Genomic DNA, 24,480 nt, shown 5'->3' on the forward strand with positions numbered 1-24,480 from the left:
AACTCTTCCATCACAGCGACTGAATAACAGCTGTTGGGTGTATGACGCATATGTCATATTCAATGTTCAGGCCAGGCAGTTATTCTCTTAATGTCAATAGTTCAGGGTATTCCAACAATGAACAGGCCTAAAGACGACAGAGCTCAACCTTTCATTTTATTTATAGTAAAAATACTTTTAGATACATACTGTACAGAACATGTTTCTATGGATCTTTACAAGAGTGCCTCCTTGAAGAAATGAGAAGAGGCAGAAGGTAAAGATCGTAATCAAACTAGGTAAAGAAAACATGATGTATTGGCAATAGGCAAGACAGGTGAGACCACGCCTACATTTGTATCGAGTGTCTTAATAAAGACGTTGCAAATGAATAACAGAGCTATCCACAATTGAATACTTATCAGGAATAGCTTCTAAAGCCACCCAACATCAAAAGTTCAGATTCAGAAAGATCATCCAAACAAGCCCATTTCAGTCAAAATACACTGTCTGAATCATTGACAGTAGGCAAACATTCTCCAATCCAGGTCAAGTTCTGTTGGTGTTGTTCCATGAGAAGACCAATCAAATCCAAAATAGTAAAATATAAGGTAAACAGGTAGTAGCTAACTAAAAACTGAACAAGCAATGTTCACTAATGAACGCAAAATGAATCCTAACATGTTTGCATGCAATCCAAATGTAAAGTTTGTATTCCCTTAGACTAACCTGTGTGTGGGCAGCATGAGATCAAGCACCATTCCAAATGTCAACCAAAGCCAAATTCATACTTGGAAAAAGACAGACATCCTCAAAGGCCTCATTATGTAGACATACAACTACATCAATCGTGTGCTGACAATATTTGTAGTCCACATTTTACACTCACTAGTGTGTGTAGTTTCTAAACAAAATACCAGTTTTCAGCATTTTTCAAGAGCACCATGTTTGATCTGTTGCTATGACGACAGTGAAATCCAGTGGCGTTGGTCATTGATAGCACTATTGTGTGTGGCGTCTTGGTCGTTGGTCACGTTTGTATAGTAGAAGGTGGTGCAGTGGAGATGAACCTGAGGATATGGCTGCTTTAGCTCCACATAGACTGTTAGAGTGGAAGCCTCATGCAGCACCTTAGTCTTCAGCAGGCCACATGGGAGTTGATGCAGTATAGAACAGGATGTTTGAGTCAGCCAACACTGCCTTACCAATCCACAGTCAGAAGTGGCTTCATTCAGTTCCCCATCTAAAACAGCCCTTCAGTTTCCCAATCTAAAAAATTCTACAAACAGCGGTGGCCATTCAGCATTCTAAAAAATAAAGGATAGTCCATTTCAAAGGGTAAACTTTTGAAAGAGCTTTAATGAAATCAAAATGAAAAAATTATAACCTCAGTTGTTGTTGTGTCTGTACAAACATTGTTTTCCACTCATCAAGCCCACAGTGTAATATAAAACTATATCATATACAAATCTTCTATTTTTTTCACGAATTCAATTTCTGTAGAAATGTTTTGAAAGGTGGATCTCTCTTCTGGCTCTTCACTGACTCCTTCAATCAGCTTCTCCCAGGATAACTTGCTCCTGGGCTGTGGGGGGCCTTGGACAGAATTCCAAACTGGCAATGCTCTGTTGGCACTCTCAGTTCACTTCACAAATCCTTCTTCCTCCCCAACTCTCTCTTATCTAACTGTACCTTATAGTCTTGTCTCAGTTGTTTATGATGGTTCACCCACATGGAACGCTCTCTCCAGGAGTCTGGACGTGTCGTCCTAGTTTCTCTGTCCCAGACACTGACGGCTCCTCACTCATTCAGGGACAGGATGATGTCATCCTCAAGGTCAGAGTTGTCAGAGCTGTCTGCTGGGTTGACAGAAAGACAGCAAAGATACATTTAGAGATCTGGGGGATAAATGGGATAGAATACTGTACAAGTCACTGCTGTGGTGGTAGAAAAATGACAGAAAGCAGAAAACGGCATGTCTTCCGCAACATGGAACCTCACACTGTCTGGGGCCATCTTTTTTTCCCTTTTCCTTTCATTCAGTCAATCTCTCTCAAGCGGAAGTGTCCTCACACAGCAGTAGAGTACCAACTTTTCAAGAATAATAACATAAATGGCTACGTCATTACTAAAAAGTGTTAAGTAGCCTAGCCCTTATGACAACAGGTTTTAGTTTACGGTTTCCAACAACTTCAACCTTGCCTGTCCTGCATCCCATACTGTACCTATCAGTGAATGTCTGAAGGACAAACTGACAACTGTTACTCACTGTTATCCAGGGCAAGGTCCCCATCTTCCTCATCGTCATCCGAGTCATCATCATCATCATCCTCCTCCTCCTCTCCATCGCCCTCCAGCAGGCGAGACACCTCATCGTCGGAGAGAGATAATTCATTGTTCCCATCTTCGTCTTCCTCATCCTCCCCGTTATCGTTATCCAGCTCAGCGATCAGAGGGTCCGTGTCCATGTCATCATCAGAGTCATCATCATCATCATCGTCATCGTCTTGATCGTCATCCTCCTGATAGGGACAAGTGTTCCAGAACAGCCGTGTAAGGAACATGCTTCACAGATCTTATATTTAGGTTGTATTACTTGCAACAAAAAAGACTGACACAACCAACCAATCTTCTAATGTTAGTGATTGGTGATTTGATTAATAATCTAGCAACATAATAGAGCGGTGCTTTTTGAAGGAAGGGGGTTTGTTGTGTCTCTTTACCTGATCGTCTTCATCCTCCTCCTCTTCAGCCAGTCTCTGGCGTCCCACCTCGTACAGTCTGCACACCGTGTCTGTGTTGACCGAGTCCTGGTTCTGGACGGGAGACCGCAGCAGTCAGAAACATACAACCGTTGTGTCAGACGCAGTCTCCCAATACTATTCTACCAGTGTGTAACATTTGATTCAAGCCCGTTCAGATTTATTGAGTTATATTACAGATGACAAAAGACCTACCTCAATCACAGCCAGGTAGCAGTCCTTAGTGTCTGTGCAGAGGTCAAAGATATTCCTCTTCACGTCAATGGTGGCTGGGGGGGAAAAGACAGGGGGTATGTTTCATTGATGCCATGTAATAAATAAACCTGTCACAATAGTTCAAACTTGACCATAGCTAAAGTAGTTAATAGAGAAACAAGTTGTTTGGATGGAGTCTATTCGCTTACGGAATAAAATGATTTATATTTACTTCCACAGCAAGATGCTACAGACACCAAAATACATCCAAGACTATTGCTTCCCAGTTGGTGGGTCAGGAATTGTTGCTAGTGACTCATGGCTGGGTTGTTTAGGGTCGTGCAGTATAAAACTGGATAGTCAATTCCTGATAAATGCAACGGCTTGAAACTCTGGTGATGGTGTGGGTCTTAGAGCCATCTCACCAATGGGTTTGTAGTCAGTGGCGTTGAACGTCCTGAAGGAGGAGCCAAAAGGAGTCTTCGTCTGCATTTCCATAATGTCATCATCATCATCTGCCTGGAGCATCGCTGCAAAAACAACCCAGCAGGGTTAGGTTCTCTACACGCCACAACTGGAACACATATATAGGTGTGCTTCATATACAGAGAAAAAGCAATAGAGGTGTATGGATGGATACAATTATTTTTACAGGCACAGGGTAACAATTGCATCAGTACAAAGGAGCTGATCGTTGACTAGAGGAAAAGGCAGGCCAAACAGGCCCCCTTTAACATTAACGGGGCTGTAGTAGAGCGGGTCGAGAGTTAAGTTCCTTGGTATACACATCACCAACCAACTATCATGGTCCAAACACGCCAAGACAGTCGTGAAGAGGGCACAACAAAACCTTTTCCCCCTCAGGAGAGTGAAAAGATTTGGCATGGGTCCCCAGATCCGCAAAATGTTCTACAGCTGTACCAGAGAGCATCCTGACCGGTTGCATCACCGCCTGGTATGGCAACTGCTCGGCATCTGACCATAAGGCGCTACAGAGGGTAGTGCGTACGACCCAGTACATCACTTGGGCCAAGCTTTCTGCCACCCAGGACCTATATAATAGGTGGTGTCAGAGCAAAGCTCATAAAATTGTCAGACTCCAGTCACCCAAGTCAGACTGTTCTCTCTGCTACCGCACGGTAAGCGGTCCTGGAGTGCCAAGTCTAGGACCAAAAGGCTCCTTAACAGCTTCTACCCACAAGCCATAAGACTGCTGAACAATTAATCAAATGGCCACCAGACTGTTACATTAACCCCCCCCCCCATTTGTTTGTATACTGCGGCTGCTCGCTACTATTATCTATAGTCGCTTCACCCCTACCTCCATGTACAAATGACCTCAACTAACCTGTAACCCCGACTCGGTAAGCCCTGTATATAGCCTCGTTATTCTTATGTTACTGTGTAACTTGCCTATTTTTTTTACTTTAGTTTATTTGGTAAATATTTTTTTAACTCGAGCTACACCATTGTTTAAGGGCTTGTAAGTAAGCATTTCACGGTAAGGTCTACACTTGTTGTATATGACAAATAAAGTTTGATTAGATTTTTGATTTAGAAGGGAAAATGGGTGGCCAGATTAGATGGCCAGAACGATAGACATTGACCCATTATTCTGGCTACTAAATCAGTGTGGTGTGGGTGTGCAGAGCCTTCATGGTATCCACAAGGCTTTGGGTAACAGGACTGGGGTCAATTCCATTTCTATTGAGTCAAGTGAACTGGAATTCCAATGAAAGAAATGAAATCCTCCTTGAAAATGGATGGCAAGGTTAAATTCAGGTACCTGTAATGTGAGGATTCATCATGGCAAAATAACAGCTAGTTGCCCACATACTGGCTGAACAGAGGTGTGGGTGGATGAATAGATCGATAGTAAACTCAGCAAAAAAATAAACGTCCTCTCACTGTCAACTGCGTTTATTTTCAGCAAACTTAACATGTGTAAATATTTGTATGAACATAACAAGATTCAACAACAGAGATAAACTGAACAAGTTCCACAGACATGTGACTAACAGAAATGGAATAATGTGGTGGGTCAGTCAGTATCTGGTGTGGCCACCAGCTGCATTAAGTACTGCAGTGCATCTCCTCCTCATGGACTGCACCAGATTTGCCAGTTCTTGCTGTGAGATGTTACACCACTCTTCCACCAAGGCACCTGCAAGTTCCCAGACATTTCTGGGGGGGAAATGGCCCTAGCTCTCACCCGCCGATCCAACAGGTCTCAGACGTGCTCAATGGGATTGGGATCCGGGCTCTTCGCTGGCCATGGTAGAACACTGACATTCCTGTCTTGCAGGAAATCACGCACAGAACGAGCAGTATGGCGGGTGGCATTGTCATGCTGGAGGGTCACGTCAGGATGAGCCTGCAGGAAGTGTACCACGAGGGAGGATGTCTTCCCTGTAACGCACAGCATTGAGATTGCCTGCAATGACAACAAGCTCAGTCCGATGATGCTGTGACACACCGCCCCAGACCATGACAGACCCTCCACTTCCAAATCGATCCCGCTCCAGAGTACAGGCCTGGTGTAACGCTCATTCCTTTGACGATAAACGTGAATCCGACCATCACCCCTGGAGAGACAAAACTGCTACTTGGCAGTGAAGAGCACTTTTTGCCAGTCCTGTGTGGTCCAGCGACGGTGGGTTTGTGCCCATAGGCAACGTTGTTGCCGGTGATGTCTGGTGAGGACCTGCCTTACAACAGGCCTACAAGCCCTCAGTCCAGCCTCTCTCAGCCTATTGCGTTCCTGATGTAACTCGGACAGTTGTTGTTGCCATCCTGTACCTGTCCTGCAGGATGTACCGATGCTGTGCAGGTGTTGTTACACGTGGTCTGCCACTGCGAGGACGATCAGCTGTCCGTCCTGTCTCCCTGTAGCGCTGTCTTAAGTGTCTCACAGTACAGACATTGCAATTTATTGCCCTGACCACATCTGCAGTCCTCATGCCTCCTTGCAGCATGCCTAAGGCACGTTCACACAGATGAGCAGGGACCCTGGGCATCTTTGTGTTTTTCAGAGTCAGTAGAAAGGCTTCTTTAGTTCCCTAAGTTTTCGTAATTGTGACCTTAATTACCTACCATCTGTAAGCTGTTAGTGCATGTTCATTAATTGTTTATGGTTTGTTGAAAAAGCATGGGAAACGGTGTTTAAACCCTTTACAATGAAGATATGTGAAGTAATTTTTTTTTTTAACGAATTATCTTTGAAAGTCTGGGCCTTGAAAAAGGGATATTTATTTTTGTTGCTGAGTTCATGATAAGAGTGGTACTGCTGCTAGAGTGCCACTGCTGTGGATGGATCCATCATGGCCTCCCAGTGGCTCTGTCTACTGAACTGTTAGAATGCTGTGGATGTGGGTGGATCCATCATGGCCTCCCAGTGGCTGTAGCTGTGAACCAGCTGGTTAGACTCCTCTGCTAGCTCAGAGCACAGCCTCCTGGCCATATGGTTCAGCAGGGCCGTGTGGCATCAAACACACATCTACATGCACCTTTCACACGTCATGAAAACACAAACCCACAAGCATTCTCCTTTCTACACACATCTAAAAGTCTTGGCTCTTCACCACAAGGTGAAATTTGACCAGCCTTGCTACCACAGTACACTCATTTATTTCCCATAGGCCTTACCTCCGTAGATGACCGTGCCGTTGTTGTTGAAGACGATCCTACACTGGTCCAGAGCTGGCACTGTGTGGAGGAGGTGAAAAGTCCGCAGGTCCCACTGACACAACCATTAAGGAATCACACTGTCACATTATCAATATAACATATTGACTATTCTACCTAATTCCTCCGGGGTTGGGATGTACTCAACAGATGGCATGGGACAGTCTCATCTTGACATTAGGCCACTTAGACAAACTGATGCAGGCTCAGTACCGCCAATTAACTCTACAAATATGACTATAACTATTGCACAGTCTGTGAGTCGGATACAATCTCAGTGTTGACGATGACCTCCAGGCCGTTGGGGTGGAACACTCCACTGATGTTCATGTTGAACTTGTCAAACTTGTGGATGGCACGAGTCGAGCGCACGTCCCACAGTACGCCGTCGTTCAGCACCAGGTCGTCAGTGGGGTTAAAGGTCGCACAGTTCCTCTTGTAGTTATTGGCCAGGTCCGGGTAGTTGAGGGTCAGGGTCTTCTGCCCCGTCTGGATGTCATAAATCTGAGACCCAAAGATCAGGTGATCAGGACAACAACAAAAAAACAAAGCTTGTGTACCTGGTCGTTCAGTTTAACCTTCAGATGTTTATAAAGACGACTTACGTGAGCTATGTGTTCCTTTGTGCCAATAACTCGGTCTTGTGAGAGTTTGCTGAACTCCACATAATGGTCATCTAAGAAGGAATGCCTGGAAAGAATAAATAGAGATAAATAGAAAATATTCCTTACAACCTCTGACTTCAGCTCTTATAGAATAAGCCATTTAGGTTAAGTAATGATGCACCAATGTTGCTTTGGTTAAACTGAGGGCAGGAGGCCCCACTACACTGTGTATTGTATGAAGTGAACATTCCAGCCCTAAGACATAGTGATGGGGATAAAAAATAGAAAGTAACATATTGCAATACTATTTTGGATGATATTATATTGATACTTTGACTCCAAGTATAATTTTTTATTTGTAATTTGTTAGCTAGCGCTAGCGGGCTGTACCTGCGCTAACCCTCCGGTATTTTTCATCCTATAGCTTGTTATAGCCATCTTTTTAAGTAGTGAGACATGTTTTCAGTTATTTTATTTCCATGATTGATCAAAACGAATTTCCTCATGCTCTCTCGTCTCTCTGCAGCAGACATATAGTGAGCAGTGTTCGGGATATCAAATCGCAATAATAATTACAGTATTGAATAGTGAGAGTCGCAATACATATCGTATAAGCACCTAAGTATCGTGATAGTATTGTATCGCGAGGTCCCTGGCAATTCCCAGCCCTACTAAGGCAGTTCAGTTAGTGTGTATAATTAACGAATGTGTCAGCCTCTTTCAGCAGTTCCATGCTCTGCTGGCACTGAGCAGCTAGACTATTGGGCAGGGAGCAACACAGACACACAACCAGTAGAATTAACCATAGAAATGGAATGGGTAAAGCAGTCATCCCCATTTGAAGAAATAACCAACTGTATTGATCTGACAAGGTCAAGTCTCCTGTGTCACACTTACTTCATGATGAACACTGACTTCATGCCCCACAGTGCAGACAGAGGATAACTCCATGATGCAGATGTCAACAACAGAGAACCATCCTGATGACAAAAAATACAAAAGTTTCACTAAAAAACTCCTGTTTTTGATATCCACAAGACAGTTAGATTTGTAAATGTCCCCACTGACCCGTGATGGCTCTAGGTGCGTGATGGCAGAGCTGTGGCAGCTGTAGCTGGCCTCCTCCTGGCCTGTGAACACATTGTAGAGTTTGAGCTGGCCCGTACACGTCCCCAGCATCAGGAACCGCTCACGGGCAGAGAAGGCACAACACATGAACCCACTCTCATCCTCATCTGCCTCCCTGAACACAGACATGGGACGAAACCTGGGGGAAAGGGGAACATGTTATCCAGAGAAACCTGGGGGAAAGGGGAACATGTTACCCAGAGAAACCTGGGGGAAAGGGGAACATGTTACCCAGAGAAACCTGGGGGAAAGGGGAACCTGTTACCCAGAGAAACCTGGGGGAAAGGGGAACCTGTTACCCAGAGAAACCTGGGGGAAAGGGGAACCTGTTACCCAGAGAAACCTGGGGGAAAGGGGAACATGTTACCCAGAGAAACCTGGGGGAAAGGGGAACATGTTACCCAGAGAAACCTGGGGGAAAGGGGAACATGTTACCCAGAGAAACCTGGGGGAAAGGGGAACATGTTGCCCAGAGAAACCTGGGGGAAAGGGGAACATGTTACCCAGAGAAACCTGGGGGAAAGGGGAACATGTTACCCAGAGAAACCTGGGGGAAAGGGGAACATGTTACCCAGAGAAGTCCATCTAAAAACCCAATTAAAAAGATAAAGACAAGGACTTCGAGTCCCCAGTGTATTAGGAACCAACCATACCTGCTAAAGATGAGGTGTCTGTCGAAGCAGCCCCCGTCCACCCCTCCATACTTGGGGTAGACGACCCTGCGTGTGTTTCGGGAGGTAAAGTTGGTTGGGGCCTGGCGCCTCTGCTTGGGTTCGGGGCACTGGTGGGGGGTGAAGAGGGAGAAAGGGGGGCAGGTGGTGACAGGGTTCTTGCAGCGCGCGTGCTGCTCCCTCAGGTACTCTGTGATGATGCTGTCCAGGGCGGGGGGAGAGGGCAGGTGTCTGTCCAGCTGCTTCTTCATGGCTGGACTCTGGCTGAAGGCACCGTAATCTGACTTCTGCCTCAGCACCCGCGGCTTCTTACAGCTGGCAGGCACGGGGCACGGCGACGGGCGCTCTCGCGTGAACACGATCCGACCAATTAGGGGAGAGCCGTTGCTTTGGTGAGGGGTCAACAGGGGAGGGGCGGCTGGAGGGAGTGCGAGGAGTTGCGATGTCGAGGGACGGGGCTGAACTGACAACGGCATGGAAGGATGAGAGCCGTGGCTCGCCAACCGCGCTGCAACCCCATTGGCCAGCCGAGGGGTCCGGGGGAGGGCAGGGGCGGGAGAGGCAGGAGGAGGGGGAACAACGACAGGAAGCAAAGCTGAGGAAGATGGGTGGGGGAGGATGGCCATGGGGAGGTCGGCCTCCTTGGTGAGCGTGGTGGCCGTGTCATGCAGGCCTTTGGCCACCAGGTGGTTCCGGATCAACAGCAGTAGCTCCTTCTCAGGGAAGGAGATCCTGGACTGGGCTACCACATTAGCCCTCTGCAGCCAGGCCAGGGAGACATCCGTCCCTATCATGAGGGGTTTACCAGACACTCGCTTGATGAGCTCTGCCGCAAACTTGCAGAACTTGACGTGTTCGCTGCGTTTGTCTTGGAGCACAGGCTCCTTCATGAGCTGCTGGATGTGTCCGCTGCTGAAGAGAGGCAGCTTGCTGATAATCTGTCTGACTGAGCTGGAGCGGGACAGACCCACCAGGGCCTTACAGGCCAGGGCCCGGATTTGATCTGCATCTGTGATGGGCATCTTTACCGTCAGCAGGGACAGCAGCACCTACAGAGAGAGATGGCAGAAGAACTAGCTATGGTTACCAGTGCATAATAACAGTATTGAGAAATCATAACAGTAACCCAAACCATTAATGAATAGAGAGAAATCAGAGACCAGTAGCGCCCAACAACATACCAGCGTAATATCTATCAATAGACAGTTCTGAAGTTAATCTTCTCTCACCTTGATGCCGTTGTTGGACTGCACCACGTTCCACATCTTGCTGAGCACGCTCTCGCTGCTCTTGGTGGTCTGGGGCAGGCGTCTACGAGGAGTGCCCGAGATGAACTTGCCGATGCTGGACATGCGTTTGTCCGGAGCGCACACACAGTTAATGACCACCTGCAGAGCAGACTTTTGGATCTCGGCGTCGTTCACAAACACCTCTCCCTCCGCCACCAACAGGACTACACTCATACCTGAGGAACAACTGAACATTAAGATTAAACCCCAAAGCAAACAGTCCTGGTCTGCTGGATAGATAAGGAGGTGTCAATAGAACGCCATGGCAGGACAGGTAACGTACCCACGGTGGAGACTGCATTACCCCCCTCCCCATCTGGCACGGCCACAGACTCAGCCATCAGCAGCTGGGTCTTAGGGATCACCGTCAGGATGCTCAGTATGTCCAGGGCATAACGCACTGTGTCACTCCTAGGGGACAACACGGAGGGAAACAGTCACACAGTATTACTCGGGTATTCACTTCAATTGTGAAAGGATATAAACAAATGTTCTCCATAATGAATAGAGGTGTATTTTAATATAGAGCAGAGTATTTTAATTATGGATACCCATAAGGCACTGGTTAGTTTTGCAGCAGCTACTCTTCCTGGGGTCCAGCAATATTGAAGTTGCACTATGCAGAAATCACTCTGGCATGGTTGCTAAAACTATAACAGTTTGCCTAATTTCAGTTTATGTGACAAAATAAGCTAGTATAGTGTAGAGAATCATTGTAATCTAAACCACTGTGAAATACATTTTCCATAACCATAAATATTGTTTCAGCTGTTTGAAACTGGTATAAAAACCAAAAGTAAAAAAGACACAAAAACGGGAAGCATGGAAATAGTGCCCATGAACAGATCTACCGCTTCTTAGACTTGCTTTCAAGTAGAATGAGATCTATACATTTGGTCAGGTCGCTCAAAAAGTTACATATTGCCACTAAGGCAAATTAAATACAATACTAGCAAATTATTATATTCTCACTGAAACATTTGTAGCATCCGAACGGTTTGGCCTACAAACTATTGTGTTAATAAAAAGATGAGAATCTCACGAACACGATGGTGTTCTCCGTTTTGCTCTACAGCCCCCAACAAGCGTCTTGGCAGTTGTCTGAAGTCGGTACAGCCGATCTGCCAACTTCCCACAAGGGCTCTCCCTCTCATCTGTACTTGCAATCGAGAAGGAAGGTTGCATTTCTTATCTGTCCTTACCTGCCATAGTAGGTCCTCCAGTCACAAGCAATGGAGATGAGTTGCAGCAGCAGCTGAACACAGGACAGCTTGTGGAAGACCTCAGCTGGCTCCCAGTACAATCTGACTGGGCCGTACTCGATCAGGAACTCCATCATCTCCACCACCTGCTCATGGGTGTAGCTGCACGCCTGGGGAACAGAAAGACAATGAGGCATCTCTGAAGGAAAAACATCACCAAGGTTCATCTGTGATGATGGGTTCCAGGGGGTTGGGGGTCAATTCAGAAAGGGACTTTATAAATCCCTATAGAAAGAAATTGGCAATTTGGAACGAACACAATCATTTCAATCTCCCAACTCAGATGGGACGGCCTGTTCCGCCTACCTTGTAGTAGGGCTGAGGGTGAATAGGAGCGCCCCCCTCAGTCCGCTGCAGGGACTGCTTGACCTGCTCCACCTTGATGGCCAGATGGGCCTCGAAGAACCTGCGCAGGGCCATGCAGGTGTGCTTGGCTGTCTGCCTGCTGGAGAAGATCTGGTCATCACTCAGCAGGGCCGCCTGGTCTTCAGGGTTTAAGATCTCCAACGTACTTATCTGGAGACAGTAGAATTATACACAATAAGCAGCAGTGTACTACACACTGCAATAGTGAGCATGTTCAGAGAACTGATCTAGAGACAGAAATACCAAAACAGTATTGTTTTTTACAAATATTAGAAAACCCTGTCCTAGTGACAGCTAGAGGAAACAGAAGCAAGAATAAACCAGACAGGCCCTCCTACCAGGTTGACGAGGCGTCGGAGGCCGTCCTGCCTGTCGAAGAGCTCCAGCACGGCTCGGTAGGCGAAGGAGATGGAGAAGAACATGGTGGCGTGGCAGCAGCCCGAGGCGTGGGAACACTCCAACAGCCACAGAGTGTAGCTCACCACGTCAGACAGGATGGAGTGGGGCAGCATACACACCTAAGGGGAACAGAGACACATGAAGTGAACACACAATTTGTATTGACTAAATTTACTTCAATATAAATCTGTGTTACACCCACAAACCACAGGAACAGTTGATCTTTATGGTGTGTGTTTGTGTGTGCGTCCCCTACCCTCTCCATGGCATCCTGGTTGTAGGCCAGGTAGTAGAGGCACAGGGACACCCCTGTGGCGGCCATGGAAGGCTTGGGGATCTCCAGAAGCTTCTGAACTCCTCCATGGGCCACAAACTGGGCTGCAAACTTCTTATGTAGGAGCAGGGAGGCCAGGTACTACAGGTAGAGAACGGGAATCCTAGGATAATGCTGGGATGCTCTTCTTTAAACAATTGTGATGCATTCTAAGTCAGTTACAGCTAGGGCTGTGGCACTCACAAAATTTCATCAGCCAGTGATTGTCAAGCAAATAAACATTCAGCATCTCCTAGCTTCCACACATCTACAGCTGAAGTCGGAAGTTTACATACACCTTAGCCAAATACATTTAAAAACTCAGTTTCACAATTCCTGACATTTAATCCAAGTAAAAATTCCCTGTTTTAGGTCAGTTAGGATCACCACTTTATTTTAAGAATGTGAAATGTCAGAATGATAGCAGAGAGAAGGATTTATTTCAGCTTTTATTTCTTTCATCACATTCCCAGTGGGTCAGAAGTTTACATACACTCAATTAGTATTTGGTAGCATTGTCTTTAAATTGTTTAACTTGGGTCAAATGTTTTGGGTAGCCTTCCACAAGCTTCCCACAATAAGTTGGGTGGATTTTGGCCCATTCCTCCTGACAGAGCTGGTCTAACTGAGTCAGGTTTGTAGGCCTCCTTACTCGCACACACTTTTTCAGTTCTGCCAACAAATTTTCTATAGGATTGAGGTCAGGGCTTTGTGATGACCACTCCAATACATTGACTTTGTTGTCCTTAGGACATTTTGCTACAACTTTGGAAGTATGCTTGGGGTCATTGTCCATTTGGAAGACCCATTTGCGACCAAGCTTTAACTTCCTGACTAATGTCTTGATGTTGCTTCAATATATCCTCATCATTTTCCTACCTCATGATGCAATCTATTTTGTGAAGTGCCCCAACCCTCCTGCAGCAAAGCACCCCCACAACATGATGCTGCCACCCCCGTGCTTCACGGCTGGGATGGTGTTCTTCGGCTTGCAAGCGTCCCCCTTTTGTCCTCTTTGTCCCCATGTGCAGTTGCAAACCGCAGTCTCGCTTTTTTATGGCGGTTTTGGAGCAATTCTTCCTTGCTAAGCAGCCTTTCAGGTTATGTTGATATAGGACTCATTTTACTGTGGATATAGATACTTTTTTACCTGTTTCCTCCAGCATCTTCACAAGGTCCTTTGCTGTTGTTCTAGGATTGATTTGCACTTTTTGCACCAAAGTACGTTCATCTCTGGAGACAGAACGCGTCTCCTTCCTGAGCGGTATGACGGCTGTGTGGTCCCATGGTGTTTATACTTGCGTACTATTGTTTGTACAGAGGAACGTGGTACCTTCAGGCGTTTGGAAATTGCTCCCAAGGATGAACCAGACTTGTGGAGGTCTACAATTTTTTTTCTGAGGTCTTGGCTGACTTCTTTTGATTTTCCCATGATGTCAAGCAAAGAGGCACTGAGTTTGAAGGTAGGCCTTGAAATATATCCACAGGTACACCTCCAATTGACTCAAATTATGTAAATTAACCTATCAGAAGCTTCTAAAGCCATGACATAATTTTCTGCAATTTTCCAATCTGTTTAAAGGCACAGTCAATTTAGTGTATGTAAACTTCTGACCCACTGGAATTGTGATACAGTGAATTATAAGTGAATTAACCTGTCTGTAAACAATTGTTGGCAAAATTACTTGTGTCATGCACAAAGTAGATGTCCTAACTGACTTGCCAAAACTATAGTTTGTTAATAAGACATTTGTGGAGTGGTTGAAAAACGAGTTAATGACTCCAACCTAAGTGTATGTAAACTTCTGACTTCAACTGCACATCTACATTTTAAAAAGTCTAATAAATCCATGTAATACAGCCTACACCTTCAAAATAAATTCATAATTTATTTTAGACAGGTCTAAAGAAGCATGATATGAAGAAAATGTAGTCCATTTCAGAAGAACAGAATAGCATACTTTGAGTTGTCCTTATGTTAGGTCCTGATCTGGCTATGCCAAATGCCTGTGGGCTAAACTAGTTAATTTAGCAAACAAGATTTACCTAGAATTCCATGGCATTATTTTATAGTATGAAGAATACAATTGAAATAAACTAAATAAAACAAATATTTCTCCAAACAATTTGAGGGAGTGCGCACATGCGACTATTCTGTGTTGAGCGGTTAACAAAAAATAGGTACTCCTATCTGCTTAATTTAGAGTTATTAATGTAACTTTGGTTGTTCTACAAACATTGGGTTATATGTTTTGATTTTTAATTGATCTTAAGGCTGCATGATGCAACTAATGATGATTTGAAAAAAAGTTGCTTGAAAAGGCATTAGCTCTGCTTTGTTTTTTGCTGTACAATATTCATCAGTCTCTCATTTACAATTTGACAAATGCCTCGAATTTCCCAGTGGCATTCCCTTTCTGGCTGTACTTCACCCCCCAAAAAAATCCATGCCTTCTCCCTGAGAGCTGCGCACTCTCCACCACGTGATCGGGTCTTTCTCAGACTACAAGCGAAGACCAACACATCCGGGACGCAACTGCGAATGTCCTTCTCCAATTCCGAGGTGCATATTGAAGATTTAAAGGAACGGTCCACGTGTACTTTTCGTCAGCCAACAAGATGAGTAGGCCTAACAAAACAGCAAAAGCAATCTATCCCACATAGCACAAAAGTCGACCTGTTCTATTCTGTGCGAGAAATAAATATTCCAAATAGTCTGGGACAGTTGTGGGACGCAATAGATCCCAAATTAAAACAACCACTAGCATCAAAAAAATCATTTTTTTTACACAATGTGGCTGACACAACAGATTAGAACGTTTAGCGTAAAATGTTAAACTATTAGGCTATTTCTTCACATTATAAGCTCAGCAATGCGCACATGGCAGTAGGCCATAAGCGGGAATCTTCCATTAGCTGGAAAACACCATTATCAAAAGTGACCGCAAATGTGATTATCCATGTAATGCTTTATTATAGAAGTGAATTTATGGTGAATATTATCTTCCCAAAACTTGAAATAAAAATGCAATTTTATTTGTCACATGCGTCGAATACAACAGTTATTGGTGTTGATAATGGTGTTGACTTTACAGTGAAACGCTTACAAGCCCTTAACATTTTTTCTTAACTCCGTTGTTGGTTAAGTAAAAAAATATGAAATAAAAAGTAACAATTAAACCGCAGCAGTAAAATAACAATAGCGAGGCTATATACAGGGGGTACCGGTACAGAGTCAATGTGCGGGGGCACCAGTTAGTGAGGTAATATGTACATGTAGGTAGAGTTAAAGTGACTATGCATAGATAATAAACAGAGTAGCAGCAGCATAAAAGAGGGGTCTGGGAAGCCCTTTGAATAGCTGTTCAGGAGTCTTATGCCTTCTGGGTAGAAGCTGTTAAGAAGCCTTTTGGACCTTGACTTAGCGCTCCAGTACCGCTTGCCGTGAGGTAGCAGAGAGAACAGTTTATGTCTAGGGTTGCGGGAGTCTTTGACAATTTTTAAGGCCTTCCTCTGACACCGCCTGGTATAGAGGTCCTGGATGGCAGGAAACTTGTAGTGCCTTGCGGTTGGAGGCTGGGCAGTTGCCATACCAGGCAGTGTTCAACACATGCAACCAGTCAGGATGCTCTAGATGGTACAGCTGTAGAACCTTTTGAGGATCTGAGGACCCATGCCAAATCTTCAGTCTCCTGAGGGGTAATAGGTTTTGTCATTCCCTCTTCACGACTGTCTGTGGACGCCAAGGAACTTGAAGCTCTCAACCTGCTCCGCTACAGCCCTGTCGATGAGAATGGGGGCGTGCTCGGTCTTCCTTTTCCTGTAGACCACAATCATCTTTGTCTTGATCACGTTGAGGGAGAGGTTGTTGTCCTGGCACCACCCGGCCAGGTCTCTGAACTCCTCCCTATAGGCGGTCTCAACTTTGTCAGTGACCAGGCCTACCAGGATCCAGTTGCAGAGGGAGGTGTTTAGTCCCAGGGTCCTTCGCTTCGTGATGAGCTTTGAGGGCACTATGGTGTTGAACACTGAGCTGTAGTCAATGAATATCATTCTCACATAGATGTTCCTTTTGTCTAGGTGGGAAAGGACAATGTTGAGTGCATTACGAGATTACATCATCTGTGGATCTGTTCTGGCAGTTTTCAAATAGGAGTGGGTCTAGGGTTTCTGGGATAATGGTGTTGATGTGAGCCATGACCAGCCTTTCAAAGCACTTCATGACGGTAGTCATTTAGGCATGTTCCCTTGGTGTTCTTAGGCACAGGGACTATACTATGGTGGTCTGCTTGAAACATGTTGGTATTACAGAATCAGTCGGGGACAGGTTGAAAATGTCAGTGAAGACACTTGCCAGCTGGTCAGCGCATGCGCTGAGTACACATCCTGGTAATCCGTCTTACTCACATCGGATACGGAGAACATGATCAAGGTCGTCCGGAACAGCTGATGCTCTCATGCACGTTTCAGTGTTACTGAAACTCACACGCTGCTTATGTATGCCAGTTAAGCTCTAAACCCCTTGTAAAGCAAATGAATGTGCTTAATTCAAGAAGTTATTTGGCCACTTTAGTTGTGATACAAACCTTATTAAAACATATAGGCCTTTGGGCTTGGTTACATTAGGTGTGCGACTATGATTCGAAAAAGTCACAAAAAAGGTTATTTCTTATGCTGGGAATCATTCACAAGTGATAATATATAATTCACAACCCATCAGACTATTAATGATTTCATCTTGTCTTTACATATTCTAACAAATATACAATATCAGTCAAAAGTATGTACACACCTATTCATTCAAGGGTTTTTCTTTATTTTTACATTGTAGAATAACAGAAGACATCAAATCTATGAAACATGGAATCATGTAGTAGCCCCCCCAAAAAAATACAAATCAAAATATGTTTTATATCTTTCAGATTCTTCAAAGTAGTCACCTTTTGCCTTGATTACAGCTTTGCACACTCTTGGCATTCTCTCAACCAGCTTCACCTGTAATGCTTTTCCAACAGCCTTGAAGGAGTTCCCACATATGCTGAGCACTTGTTGTCTGCTTTTCCTTCACTCTGCGGTCCAACTCATCCCAAACCATCTCAATTTGGTTGAGGTGATTGTGGAGGCCACAAAGGCACGCCGGTTGGAACCAAAAATCTCAAATTTGTACTCATCAGACCAAAGGAAAGATTTCCACTGGTCTAAAGTCCATTGCTCATGTTTCTTGGCCCAAGCAAGTCTCTCCTTCTTATTGGTGCCCATTAGTAGTGGTTTCTTTGCATCAATTCGACCATGAAGGCCTGATTTCACGCAGTCTCCTCTGAAAAGTTGATGTTGAGATTAGAGGTCGACCGATTAATCGGAATGGCCGATTAATTAGGGCCGATTTCAAGTTTTCCTAACAATCGGAAATCAGTATTTTTGGATGCCGATTTTTTTATTTATTATTTTAACTAGGCAAGTCAGTTAAGAACACATTCTCATTTTCAATGACGGCCTAGGAACGGTGGGTTAACTGCCTTGTTCAGGGGCAGAAAGACAGATTTTTACCTTGTCAGCTCAGGGATTCAATCTTGCAACCTTACGGTTAACTAGTCCAACGCTCTAACCACCTGCTTTACATTGCACTCCACGAGGTTACTCGAATGCAGTAAGAAGCTAAGGTAAGTTGCTAGCTAGCATTAAACTTATCTTATAAAAAACAATCAATCATAATCACTAGTTAACTACGCATGGTTGATGATATTACTAGTTTATCTAGCCTGTCCTGCGTTGCATATAATCGCTTAGGTACACGTTGCTCCAACCATAAACATCAATGCCTTTCTTAAAATCAATACACAAGTATATATTTTTAAACCTGAATATTTAGTTAATATTGCCTGCTAACATTAATTTATTTTAACTAGGGAAAATGTGTCACTTCTCTTGCAAACAGAGTCAGGGTATATGCAGCAGTTTGGGCCGCCTGGCTCGTTGCGAACTGTGTGAATACTATTTCTTCCTAACAAAGACAGCCGACTTCGCCAAACGGGGATGATTTAACAAAAGCGCATTTGCGAAAAAAGCACAATCGTTGCACGACTGTACCTAACCATAAACATCAATGCCTTTCTTAAAATCAATACACAGAAGTATATATTTTTAAACCTGCATATTTAGCTAAATGAAATCCAGGTTAGCAGGCAATATTAACCAGGTGAAATTGTGTCATTTTGCGTTCATTGCACGCAGTCAGGGTATATGCAACACTTTGGGTAATTTGTCAGAATTTTACGTAATTATGACATAACACTGAAGGTTGTGCAATGTAACAAGAATAACGTTTTGTTTCCGAGATGATAGTTTCCGGATTCGACCATATTAATGACCTAAGGCTCGTGTTTCTGTGTGTTATTATGTTATAATTAAGTCTATGATTTGATAGAGCAGTCTGAGCGATGGAGGGCAGCAGCAGGCTCGTAAGCATTCATTCAAAATAGCACTTTCGTGCGTTTTGCTAGCAGCCCTTCACAATGCATTGCGCTGTTTATGACTTCAAGCCTATCAACTCCCAAGATTAGGCTGGTGTAACCCATGTGAAATGGCTAGCTAGTTAGCCGGGTGTGCGCTAATAGCGTTTCAAACGGCACTCGCTCTGAGACTTGGAGTAGTTTTTTCCCCTTCCTCTTCATGGGTATCGCTGCTTCGAGGGTGGCTGTTGTCGATGTGTTCCTGGTTCGAGCCCAGGTAGGAACGAGGAGAGTGACGGAAGCTATACTGTTACACTGGCAATACTAAAGGGCCTATAAGAACATCCAATAGTCAAAAGTATATGAAATACAAATCGTATAGAGAGAAATAGTCCTATAATTCCTATAATAACTACAACCTAAAACATCTTACCTGGGAATATTGAAGACTCATGTTCAAAGGAACCACCAGCTTTCATATGTTCTCATGTTCTGAGCAAGGAACTTAAACGTTAGCTTTTTTACATGGCACATATTGCACTTTTACTTTCTTCTCCAACACTTTGTTTTTGCATTATTTAGATCAAATTGAACATGTTTCATTGTTTATTTGAGGCTAAATTGATTTTATTGATGTATTATATTAAGTTAAAATAAGTGTTCATTCAGTATTGTTGTAATTGTCATTATTACAAAAAAATATATATAATAATAATAATAATAAAAGACATTTATTTATTTTTAAATCGGCCGACTAATCAGCAGCGACTTTCTTTGGTCCCCCAATAATCGGTATCGGCGTTGAAAAATCATAATCGGTCGACCTCTAGTTGAGATGTGTCTGTTACTTGAACTCTGTGAAGCATTTACTTGGGCTGCAATCTGAGGTGCAGTTAACTCTAATGAACTTATCCCCTGCAGCAGAGGTAACTCTGGGTCTTCCTTTCCTGTGGCGGTCCTCATGAGAGCCAGTTTCATCATAGCGCTTGAAGGTTTTTGTGACTGCACTTGAAGAAACTTTCAAAGTTATTCAAATGTTCCAGATTGACTGGTCTTCATGTCTTAAAGTAATGATGGACTATCGTTTCGCTTATTTGAGGAGTTCTTGCCATATTAACAACTTGTTCCTTTACCAAATAGGGCTATCTTCTGTATACCACCCCTACCATGTCACAACACAACTGAAATTCCACAAATGAACAAGGCACACCTGTTAATTGAAATGCATTCCAGGTGACTACCTCATGAAGCTGGTTGAGAGAATGCCAAGAGTGCAAAGCTGTCAAGGCAAAGGGTGGCTACTTTGAAGAATCTCAAATATATTTTGATTTCTTTAACACTTTTGGTTACTACATGATTCCATGTGTTATTTCATAGTTTTGATGTCTTCACTATTATTCTATAATGTAAAAATAGTAAAGATAAAGAAAAACCCTGGAATGAGTATGTGTGTCCAAACTTTTGACTGGTACTGTATGCGTGAAATTTATATTGATTTAGAATGGACCATTATCACGCAACTGTCTCGAAAAATGGGCAGAGGAAAATATACATGTAATCTATGCACTTAAATAGAGAATGGAGGATGCTTTTCCAGTGATCCATTTGCATGCCAGCCAGTTAGGCTATACTCCTGTTGTATGGTTGAGCAATGTGCTTAATATTAGGAAAGTTGAGAAATAAATATAGTAGGCCTAGCCTATAGAAAGCTGATGTGATCCTCCTCTTTTTAAGAAAGGCCATCACTCTGTTTTCTCATGCAATTGCATAGCCTATAGAAATGTTGTGCAACATTAGCTCATGGGCTCTCATGAAGTGTTTGATTCGATTTTCAATAACATTTGCATTAATGTCAGAGTAATTAGAGGGACAATATAGTGCTGAGTACCAGGCAGTTAGCAAGTTTGGTAGGCTACTAATGACCAGCAGCATCTGAGCTTGGAGAAGCCTAATTAGCGTGACTAAACGGTCACGTGGAAATTGACTACCCTCGTGACTGGTTGACCGCCGGTAATACGGTCACCGCAACAGCCATAGTTGTAGCAAGGTTACCTTGAGAGCCTCAAAGGTGAGCTGTACATCGTTGGTCTGCTTCAGGTCCATGTAATGGATGAGCAGCTCACAGGCTCCCATCTGCATGAAGACAGCCAACAGCTGAAAGACAGAAAATAATACAGAGAAATTAATCATTTATGCAGAGTACTACTCGTCTGTCTTGCAGTCTACAGTTATTTATGGCATAATGTCTTCAATGAGTACAGTACTTGCTCTTATATTAGAGTTTGACAAGACTGACATCTGCTGGTAGGTTTATGTAGCAGACACTAACCTCCTGGTACTCCCCCAGAGGGGTGAGGTACTGAAGGATGAGCCTCTGCTCCATCTCCGGGGTCAGAGGGTAAAGGTGATAGTTGTTCCCTATCACCCAGGGGCTCATCTCAGACCAGCTGCTGTTGGACAGCTCGCTGAAGTTCCTCTCCGGCTCCGGCAGGGAGAAGTTCAGCTTCTGTTTCACCTTCCGTCCATTCTCCCTCTCCGCCCTCCTCTTGAGGTGACTGCTGCCCTCCGCCCTGCCGTCTGGGAAGTCCCGGTGGGACAGAGACTGCGGGGCAGACACAGGTTTCATCAGGCCTTTGATGGACGAGCTGGTGCAGCAGCTGGTCTTGTGGGAAGAGTTGTCAGACTCATTGCTGGGGTAGGGGTTCTCCTCTATGTCTTCCTCTGGTCCCTTCTCTGTTCTGTTATTCTCCGGGGGGAAGGGGTTCGCCTCTCTGTCCTCCTCTGGTCCCTTCTCCACCCTCTCCATGCCGTTATTCCCAGAGGAGAACGGGGTGTCCTCGAAGCCTCCGTCGACAGTCTCCTCATCCAGAGGAAGGAGAGGTTCCCCCAGGGCCTTCCTGGGACTGGGCCGTTTAAACTCCTTCCTGTTCTCAGTGTCCCTGGCCTGCAGCTCACGTAGCCGCTGCAGCATTAGAGGCACCTGAGAGAGCGAGAGATGCATCTAGCGTCATTCAGACACTGATGGACACCATGGTGCCCACATGTGGCAACACATGGTTAAATTCAATTGAACCCACATTGCAGTATTTATACAAGATCTTTTGTTCATGTTGTTAAACCTTCTCAGAGGCTTAATAAAAACACCTCATAATAGGGTTTGAGCACTGACCAGGACTGAGTTCTCCTCCCTGTAGTTGGCAGCGATGTCCTGATTCTCCATGGCTCCAGCCAGCAGGCCCGTAGCATAGATCATCAGGGGCTGCTCAGCCTCCTGGGCCCATTTAAACAGCCTCTCCACTATGCCCTCCTGTCACAAACACAACATCATGATTATTGAATAAGTTGCATATTCTACCTAACTAAATCTATAAACATGTTTAAGTTCATCTCCACAGAAGCAGGTTGTAGCATACCTTCTCCTGAAAGACCACAGCAGTCTCCAACCCAGGCATGATGTTCTGCAGCAAGCGACAGGCTGCCGTGTTAAGGGTGAGCTCTCTGCTGGTCATCACATAGCTATTCACCAGCTGGAAAAAGACAGGAGTTGAAATAACATGCACTCACCAGATCCTCAATTTACAAATAATACTAAATAAGTATAATTGTTTTCCATTCTTACCGCATTCATGAAGTCATCATCTTTGAACAGGATCTTAAGCAGGTGACCCAAGATGCATTCTGGATCAGCTCTCCCTAAGTGGCAAAAGGTGGGGAGAATTAAAAATCTACAAAATGTCAACAACTATCACTTTTGCTAGCTATAGTTAATTATATAGCTATGACTACACACAACAGAAATAAAACAACTTACCAGGGTGTCTGTCATCAAAAGGATCAGGATCAGCTTTGTGATATTCCTCAGTCTCCCTCTCCACCAGCTCTGAGATCCTGAGAGGAAAATAAAACCCATGATATATTCAAAATAGACAACATATTCCTAAATGTCCAGAGACTTTAAAACAAACTTCCATCCATCCCTTCAAGTAATGTGATCTGAATAAAGTGCATTTTTGTTGTTGTTGAAACTTCCCATAATATCCACTGGTGTTACAAAACATTATCCTCCTTTATTACACAGACACTCACTTGGTGAGGATGTTGACCAGGTCTGGTGTGCTAGCCTGCTGCTCCCCCTCCCACTTCTCCAACCAATGCTCCAGCAGAGCGGTCAGCTCTGCCTTGGAATCCACGCTGGCAGATGCCGACGCCATGGTGTGGCCTAATACACAGAAAACACATGATGAAAGAATGTGCAAAACACTGGATTGGTGCAAGCAAGATGGAAGCATTGAATGTTGGCAGAAAAGTGGTAGGAAATCAATCTAGCCCATTTCAACATTTACAATGACAGGCAACTGACGGATAGTGATAGTCACTAACACTAGCTTACTTATTTGGCCTACTCCTGAAATAAAATATATTTCATGTATGATTTATCTATGCTCACAAACACACACCACGACTTCCTCTCCAGTTGCAACCAGTGACTCAAAGGGGACCTTTCTTTGGGCTTCAGTTCAGAACAGATAGACAGCTGCATAGGTCCCTAGAGACTCCAACGGTCAACAGGTGATTTGGTCATGATGCTAGAAACCATCCAATAGCATTAGCTATCTAACGTTACTGTGTAGGCGCTACTAGTTAGCCTATTACTAACGTCAGCTTGCTACCGTTACTGTCTCTGGAATATATAGCTAAACGTTAGCGAGCTCCTGTACATCAGGATGACAAGCAACAGTCATCGGTACCTCGATAGCTAACTTATTTCTTAGAATATGTCTGCAGGTGTGAAATATCCCGTTTAGCTAAATGTACCAGCTAGCTAGCTAGCTAGCTACGGATATTCGCTATATAGAGTTACAACGTTGGAAAATCTGTTTGAGCGAAGTTACACTTAGTTCAGTGTTCAGAAACAGCTGTTTGCATTGATTGTGCACAAGAGCTAGTTACAAGACCGCCTAGAGTAGACAGTTATTAATGTGCGAGACAGCATTGTTGGCTAACTAACGCTAGCTAGGTAGCTAGCTAGCGAACACATTATTAGCATGTTATGCGAATGCGTACCTTGATTTGCTCAATTTTCCCTCGCTTTCCTTATTCCTTCCACAAAAAAATACTTTTTAAAATCCCGACATACACTTGCTAGCTAGACCTGTATTGTTAAAAACAATACAAACTGCAGATTCGCACAGCCACCTTGTTATCACTTGTTTTAGCACAGCCTTGTTCGAGGTTTATTATGGCGAACACGTTCTACACGGTTGTCACGAGTTACCACAGCCACAAAGTCAAAATTGGATACATCGTAAAAATGCATACTTTATTTTGTTACTTTTTGGTCCTAATTTAATTTATGGGTTATACATAAGGTTTGTAGT

At 44.2% G+C, this 24,480-nt stretch overlaps 1 protein-coding gene across 2 annotated transcripts; it reads right to left on the bottom strand.

Moving 5' to 3' along the window:
• Window positions 1–139: 139 nt before the first annotated feature.
• Window positions 140–24,390, bottom strand: LOC106566667 (DDB1- and CUL4-associated factor 1). Of its 2 annotated transcripts, none has more exons than XM_014134912.2 (25): window positions 24,167–24,390; window positions 23,189–23,321; window positions 22,914–22,990; window positions 22,722–22,795; window positions 22,516–22,629; window positions 22,272–22,409; window positions 21,432–22,082; window positions 21,155–21,256; window positions 12,597–12,755; window positions 12,280–12,459; window positions 11,882–12,091; window positions 11,516–11,685; window positions 10,597–10,724; window positions 10,254–10,489; window positions 9,007–10,073; window positions 8,294–8,492; window positions 8,123–8,205; window positions 7,226–7,310; window positions 6,891–7,124; window positions 6,582–6,675; window positions 3,362–3,466; window positions 2,937–3,010; window positions 2,703–2,795; window positions 2,249–2,501; window positions 140–1,835 (listed from the first exon to the last, which is right to left on the bottom strand). In XM_014134912.2, exons 2-25 carry the CDS (start codon window positions 23,311–23,313, stop codon window positions 1,780–1,782), a joined length of 4,707 nt encoding a protein of 1,568 aa, XP_013990387.1. In that variant the 5' UTR covers window positions 23,314–23,321; window positions 24,167–24,390; the 3' UTR covers window positions 140–1,779. The 2 variants fall into 2 exon arrangements, with proteins under 2 accessions (XP_013990387.1, XP_013990386.1); XM_014134911.2 differs by having other exon boundaries at window positions 140–1,838.
• Between the last annotated feature and the right edge of the window lie 90 nt (window positions 24,391–24,480).

This window comes from Salmo salar, chromosome ssa13 (genome assembly GCF_905237065.1).
Source record: "Salmo salar chromosome ssa13, Ssal_v3.1, whole genome shotgun sequence".
Lineage (NCBI taxonomy): Eukaryota > Metazoa > Chordata > Actinopteri > Salmoniformes > Salmonidae > Salmo > Salmo salar.